Raw genomic sequence first — 7,687 nt, 5'->3', positions numbered from 1 at the left:
TGACAAAAAGCAGCATCTGCCTGCAAAATAAGAAGTGTCTATCTGGACTAGACTAAAATTATCTGACCCCACCAGAGTTGGTCAAAAAAGGAGGAAGGAACATTGCTGACATGACCTATCTGGATGACGGTAAAATCACCGGCAGTAGCACCTGCAAATGATTGAATTACCCCAGGTGTAAGTCTAATCTGGTTAAAATAGGGCTTTGCACATTTTCCTCAGTGTGCCATGAAAACCTCTACAGTGTTGCATTTTGCTTTATGACGTTTGCCGTTGTGACAAGAAGAAAGATGCTATTGATTGATTAAGCATCATAACAATGACTGGTATGAATCGAAACATTATTTTATCTAGTTAAATTAACTAATGAATATTTGTCCCTCTCTTAAATCCCTAGAGACTGCCCTGAATTGAGGATGGATGAATTGAAGCCCTTCGTGGTGCCTGTTTGGATGGTAGAGAAGATGCAGAAGACGATGGAAGCTCAGAGATCTGAGAAGGATTAAAGAATTGGGAGCTTGGCACCATAAACTATTTTTAGGGTACAAATGCTGATCTAAGATCAGCTCACTGTCTTCTATAATATAACTTGCTTTTAAATAGCTATATTCCTTGATAAATGGATAGGAAACTGATCCCATATCCGCAGTCTTACTCTGATCCATACGATTCCTAAAAACCGTAGTTAGAATTGACCCTTTCAGAAGCAGACTTAAGGGACCAGGCCGTGCACACGTTTCGATAATGAAAAGAAGCTCGGTCTCATTTCCATTATTTTAACTTGTATGAATCTTTTTGTTTCTCATTACACAATAGACCCTGACCTTACAATCAAGCTTAGCAATTTTCGCTTTGTGTGCACCCACATGCTGGAAAAGTGTGAACAGTTAGGGTTTAACAACTCAGTATTATTAAAGATGATATCAGACAGAATCTTTTTTTTTCTCACATTAATCACAAAAGTAGCTTTAAATATCTGTGTATATATGTATTTTCTTACATGGGTTTTGTATGAAAAGATGCCTGCATACGTATGCACTCGCTGATATTGTGTCGGAGTAGTTTTTCCCGCTTTATCTTTGAGTTATCTAGAAATACTTTCAGATAAGCTGTGACAGGTTCTGCAGGATATCAGAGAATGTCTGTTGTTGTTTTCATGTACACAAATGTCATGTACACAAAAATGGAATTTATTTTGCATACTCTTACCTATCTTTTTTTTTCTTTTAGTTACATTAAACCTCCTTTTTTAAAAGGGTAAGGAAACTTTTCTTTTGCAGATGTAGCTGTATTGTAGTATAGTCATAATAAGAAGTACCACATGTTGTGACTGATGTGTACTGTTTAGTGGAGAAATAAGAACAGGATGTTACGTACCTAGTTTTAGATACATGTTTTACAATGAAAATGGAGAAAATGTAAGTTATTTTGAAAACAAAAAAAAACAATAATTCAATTCGTTTTGTGGTGCGAAATAAAGTCGTTATATTCTGTGGAAATTGTTTTCCCCCCTTTCTTAAACTTAGCATTTTATCATATGTAAGCAACGCGTTTCCGTCTGTTCTGCTGCATGGTCATCGACGGTTATAGACACGCCCGTGTGAACCCGTCGTCCAATCAGTTTGTACGCTTTGAAACGTGCGTCATTTCAGGTTTGTTAAGACCTGCCTGGTTTGTTTGGTAAGCTTGGCTGTGATTGGTGGACGCCGCGGCTGGGGGTGGGGAAACGGTTTTGAGTAAGTAAGTTTAAACGGGGGGGCGGGATATGATTTTTAAAATCTGGCTGTGAACTCCTCCAGTACTGTTAGAGAGAGAGAGAGAGAAAGGAAGGAAGGACTGCATAGACCTGGTAATGTATGCTTTATAATTAACTTTGATGTTACATTTTAGTCAACCGCAAAATATATGCTCTATTAAATACAACATAAACCTGCATTCGGGGAGGTTTTTATTTGAATTAGACTGCCTTTGTTTTTAACCTTGTAGCTGGATTGTTCTAGACCTTAATGTTAGCCAAATTAGCTCCCACCACCACACCTGCTATATTATTAACCAGATACTCATGACGCACTGCTTTAATACGCTAATGTATTTTTTTTAACAATTCATATTACATATTAATAAGTGTTCGCTTTAAGTATTGTTTCTATTTGGAGTTTCGGGTATGGTGGTTGTGCTGTCGCTGCTCAGCTAAATGCTAGCTAACGTTAAAGGTTTTATTGCAGGTCTTAATGACGCTGCTAGCAAGCCGGTATGAGCTTTAAAATGTTCCCGATTCACTCATTAATTCATCTCTCTCTTTTCCCCAGTAATGTCTCTTAAACACGAGCAAGAAGTAAATCGAAAGCCCATATAACAACAATAAAATGTCTGCTAGGGTTCAGCAGTTGGGCAAGTGAAGCTTTCTAAAATGTTAGATGAGTAATAGAGCAGGCGAGGTAACACTCGCCCGGGTTCTCTCAACACAACCAAGTTTGTGGAGAAACAAACAACAAAAAATAAACATTTTCTCTTTTATTGAGCGTGTTTGTACGAGCGTTCATGTGTTTCTAAAGCTGAAGCTAAGCTAATCTATCCGCAGAGCTGTGGGCTTTGCCAGTTGAATAACTGCAGGTTGTCCTTGTGGTTTGTTTAGACTGTAAGCGATGGCCTCTCAGAACCTGGATCCTGCTGCAGCTTCCTCTACAGCCGCGTTAAAAGGAAACGAAACGGCCGGAAGTGTGTCGAAGGGCTCCGTTAGTAAAAGGTGTGTGAGTAAGTGCTGAGAAGCTGCATTCACGCTGGGGATGAACAGCACGCTCCGTGCTCAACTTTTACTTACAGACATGGGCGTAACCATGCATTCTTTGGGGGGGGGGGGGGGCGTGTGTGTCCCCCCCCCGTGTTGAGTGAATACCAATCTGTCCCCCCAATATACAGTACAGGATATTTTCTATGTGTCCCCATTTAATGAACCTTGCCAAAGGGTCTGTGTTTTCTTCATCTATTCTATTTATTTGTCTATTCCTTTTTAATATTTTTCTGTTTGTTAAGGAAAATAGGTGTCTGCCCCCACCCCTCCAATTGTACACTTGGTTGCGCCCATACTCAACGCAAGATCGTTGATATATTTTAGCCTCTCAGTCTGTAAGAAATGGAGACCGCAGTCAAGCGTAGTAAAGTGCAGCAGAACATACAAGCTTTTTTCCCCAAACAGTAAGTAACTAGATACGTAAATAGTAGGTAACCTTAGCTTAGTATAGAAGGCATCAGACCATGGCTTGCTTTGTTCTTAGGAACGTCAACTAACTTTTGAAATTTGCGCACCCACGAAGTAGGCTAGGCTAACGTCAGTTCCAGTTTGTGAGCATTAATGTTACATTCACTTGCATATCCTCCGGTCGAGTTCGTTGGACCCCTTCGATGTCCATACCATGGTTACGCCCTTGCTTACAAAACACTCCAGTATTACTCCCGGGGACAGTTCCCTTCTCACTCCTGGAGCTGCGAGGGTGTCCTCTGGGTTCCCCGGTCTCGTCTGACCTCCCAAAAACGTGTCAAAGTGGATTGGTTATACTAAATTGCACCTAGGTGTGTGGGTGTGTCGATCAGCTCTGTAGGTCGTGAATCGGTATGTCGTGTACATGAGTTCGGGCACTGGTAAGGACCCTGGCTGTCGACACACTGGGACACGGAGAACTCAAATTTCCGGCGACATGATCACGCTGTAAAAACCTCACCAAAAATGACAGACTTAAAAATATTTGCGTTTTACATGTCATGTTTGTTAGCTTAATCGAGATCATAGACTAGCTAGTGGATTTTTTTTTTATCGTTAAGTTTTTTAGGGCCGTTAAACTCAAACAAACCGTGTATATATAGAACGTCAGCTAAAGTTAAAATTGCTAATGTAAGTAATCATTTGAGAGCTACAATAATAATTAAAGCTGCAAGCAGTGATGGAAGGGCCCTCGCACCCGGATGCACGTTGGGTCTGCTCTGCCAGGGGCAGAGTGAGGAGTGTATCATAATGTAATGTTATAGTCATAGTGCCACCTGCTGGCAAACATGTAATTTCCTGTTGCCAGCAGGTGGCGCTATGACTATAACAATATTGGCATGTAGCTGTCTTCAGGCCAGAATTAGTATAAAACTTGCATGTTGGGAGTGTGTCACAATGTAAAATGTATAATTTCCTGTTGCCAGAAGGTGGCGCTATGACTATTACTGAATCTTGGCATGTATATGTCTTCAGACCGGGACCTTTATCAAACGTGTAAAGTTTGGAGGAGATTGGACATTCTCTGAGTTTTAACAACTTCCTTTTTTCGTGGCGAAACGTAGAAATTTGTGAGCGCCCCACGCCGTGCAGTGAAACCTCAAAAGCTTTGCAATTTAGCATTGGCAATGCCTTTAGAGGAGACTGAACAAATGTGATGCCGATCTGTTGAAAGCTCTAGGAGGAGTACGTTAAAGTACGGGGCCTGGAAATGGCAAATAACAGAGCAAAAATTTAAGAGAAAAATCTAAATGGCTGACTTCCTGTTGAGTTTAGGGTATGGGTTCAAGAGACCTTTTCGTACGTATTGGCATCTTACACGTTTACCGAATTTCGTACATGTAGTTGAAACGTAGCGCGAGATGCACATCTGTGAAATTTTGTAGGTAGCGCTATCGAGCCATTTTGCCACACCTAAGTTAAATGACCAAATAAACGTATCATTTTGCCATACTTTAATAAGTGTGCCAAATATCCTGAGTTTTTGATCATTCCAATGGTTTCAAATGTGCATTTAAAATGTAGGGGGCGCTATGGAGCCTATGAGGCACAACTATGATAAAATGCAACATCACATCAATTAATGTCGTAAGACAAATGCATATGCAAAGTTTCGTGGATTTTCAGCCATGTTAAGTCTCTCAAAACACCGCAGGAAGCTTTGAAAATCCAACATTTCATCCAACATGGCTGACTTCCTGTTGGGCAGAGTCAGATAGAACCATGTGAACTTTGTCGCACTTGATGAGAGCAATGACTATGGTAAATCTCGTGCAAATCGGAGCAACTTCATCCCAACCATTGCCTGCATTCTGGGGTGCTATAGAGCCCCTCGAACATGCCCATGCCCTACGTAACTATTCCATTTTCACCGGTTCTGACACGTCTGCCAAGTTTCGTGAGTTTTCGGGTATGTTTAGGCCCTTAAAATCACAGGAATGCATGGGGAAAAAAATAATAATAATAAACACGGGAAAACAATAGGGCCCTGCAAAAAGCTGCTTAGGTTTGTAAGGGTCCCCTTTGTCCAAAAAGTCGCTAAATTTGTTGTTAGGTCCTTCTTTTTTTTTTTCTTTAAAAAAAAAAAGTCGCTAAAGGGGTTTGAAAAGTGGCTAAGATGGTAAAACTGGTCTGCACTGACAGCTAGATAAAAGGAAGGCTAAGCTCCGCCTCTCCCCAGCAAAAAGAAAATACAGAGAGAGAGGGAACATGGGGTTTTTCATTCATACACACTATTTGAAAAGCAGTAAAATACACCGAGGACCCAAACGATGCCCTGTCTGTGTTGTTTTTTTCCCCTATTTTCTTTTCTTCTCAAACAATTTGTGGGCCCCCCCTGATCCCTCCACCCACCCCCTCCGTGCTTTGGGGGTTTCCTCTAGGTACTCCGGGTTCCTCCCCCAGTCCAATGGCATGTGCTGTAGGCGGATCAGCATTTCCAAATTGTCCGTGGTGTTTGATAGCGTGTGGGATTGTGTCCTGTGATGAGTTGGGACCCGGTCCAGGGTGTTCCCCGCCATGTGTTCAGAGTTCCTGCGATAGGCTCCTTGTGTAGGAAAAGCATTACAGAACATAGCCGGGTGGATGGAATATCCACATTAAAGTAATATTGATTAAGTAACTGAGCATTTGATAATTTGTCACTCCTGTCCAGGAGAGAATAACAGCACTGAGTCTCTTCCTACAATGACTGACAAGGTTGGAGATACTTGGATTATGTACAGTAGATGGATCTTGGTCCACTCTTCCACGCAGAGAATTTTTAATTGCTTTATATGCTTGGGTTTGTGCTTGTGGACCAGGCTCTTCAATTGAAAACATTTATTTATTGTTTCTTTAATAATATGTTGATTTTGAAATCATGTTTGACTCCTCATCTTGGTGAAGCTGTTTATGGCCGGGTCAGAACCTCCTGGCAACCAGGATTTGGAGTGTAATATCCTGGTACTTAGAAGTAAAGATTCTTCACATGAACCAGCAGACACAGTCATCAAAGAATATACCGATTATACTTTGACATCTGGGATAATGCGTGGTTATTTAAGCTTTAAAAGACAATGTAAACAATTTTATGACTGTTTAAAGGGATTTTTTTTATTTTAGTCTTTTGTTATTAGGTACTGAATTTGTGCAAAGTCCTGAATGCTGTTCTTGTCTTCCACTCTTCCCAGGCTTCAGCAAGAGCTGATGACACTCATGGTGAGTCCTCCAAATGCTTTGTTACTCTTCACGCTGCATTGACGCTAATTAAGAAATTTATTAATCTGCCACCAAATGTTTGATGTATTGCAGATGTCAGGAGACAAGGGAATTTCAGCATTCCCAGAGTCTGACAATCTCTTCAAATGGGTTGGCACAATAGATGGCGCTCAAGGAACAGTAAGTTGTTTTTTTTTTGTTTTTTTTTAAACTCTCATTGTCACTGCGAATGTATTAGCTATGGCATATATCCCAAGTCCAGTATATTATATTAATTAGCTGGTTAAATGCAGTTTTGCTTGCAGAATTTCTTCTTGCCTAAAGTTCAAACCATAACTGTCTTTGTTTTCCCTGTTGAGGTGTATGAAGGTTTGCGGTATAAGCTTTCATTGGAGTTTCCTAGTGGATACCCATACAATGCTCCTCGGGTGAAATTCATCACTCCTTGCTTTCATCCAAATGTTGATGAGAATGGGTTTATCTGCTTAGACATTTTGAAAGAGAAATGGTCTGCTCTCTATGATGTTCGGTCCATTCTGCTGTCCATTCAGAGTTTACTTGGAGGTAATGTTTCTAAAACTTGAGCTACAAATGTTTTTTTTTCTTTCTTTTTTTTCTTTATTATATATATATTTATTGTAAGTAGTAGAAATGCTGTATCTGTTGACATTCTGACCACCCCCCCCCCCCTTTTTTTTTTTTTAAATATAAAGAACCCAACAACGATAGCCCTTTGAACTCTGCAGCTGCAGAATTATGGGATAACCAGGAAGGTAAGTAGTTTTGACATGCAGACCAAACCATTTTGCCTTTTCGTGTAGTAAAGTTATTTGCATGTACTTTTTCATGAGTGGAAGTCAGCACTTTTTGTTCTTATTCCAGCCTTCAAAGCACATCTGCACACAACCTACAAGAACTGACCGACAAAATTGGGCATGTCTGCCTCTTCTCTTTTATCTCACTGTGTGACCTCATTTCTTTGCGCAACGACTATGTAAATTTAAATGCCGAGTCTGTTTCTGTACAATATTTGTATGTTGAATAAACCTGTCTCAATAAAATGCCATTCAGTAGTTGGACTTTATTTATTCAGTTAATTCCATTAGAGCCGTGTATATACCAGTGTTAAGACATAAATAATTTCTACTGTGTTCTAGTCTGAAGCAGTAGTTCTCAAAAAGGAGGCATGGCCAGGGAGGGTGTGACTCCTGAATTATTATTATTATTATT

General features: G+C 40.3%; 2 protein-coding genes across 2 annotated transcripts in view; both read left to right on the top strand.

Annotated features, from left to right (window-relative positions):
- Positions 1 to 1,499, top strand: part of LOC108271761 (deoxynucleotidyltransferase terminal-interacting protein 1) — a 14,303-nt gene extending 12,804 nt beyond the window's left edge. The window contains exon 13 of the mRNA XM_017479496.3: positions 398 to 1,499. Within this exon, the coding sequence (XP_017334985.1) occupies positions 398 to 506 (109 nt within the window). The 3' untranslated portion in view covers positions 507 to 1,499. The remainder of the gene's footprint in view (positions 1 to 397) is intronic.
- A 308-nt stretch (positions 1,500 to 1,807) lies between these two features.
- ube2c (ubiquitin-conjugating enzyme E2C) lies at positions 1,808 to 7,523 on the top strand. The gene is given in 7 exon segments (NM_001200488.1): positions 1,808 to 1,849; positions 2,636 to 2,746; positions 6,430 to 6,457; positions 6,551 to 6,637; positions 6,817 to 7,021; positions 7,171 to 7,230; positions 7,340 to 7,523. Coding segments are annotated over 6 exon segments (519 nt in total). The 5' UTR covers positions 1,808 to 1,849; positions 2,636 to 2,645; the 3' UTR covers positions 7,378 to 7,523.
- The last annotated feature ends 164 nt before the right edge of the window (positions 7,524 to 7,687 follow it).

Source organism: Ictalurus punctatus, chromosome 11 (assembly GCF_001660625.3).
Source record: "Ictalurus punctatus breed USDA103 chromosome 11, Coco_2.0, whole genome shotgun sequence".
Classification (NCBI taxonomy): Eukaryota; Metazoa; Chordata; class Actinopteri; order Siluriformes; family Ictaluridae; genus Ictalurus; species Ictalurus punctatus.
The sequence above is the reverse complement of the archived record's forward strand: the minus strand, read 5'-3'. Positions and strand labels throughout refer to the sequence as shown.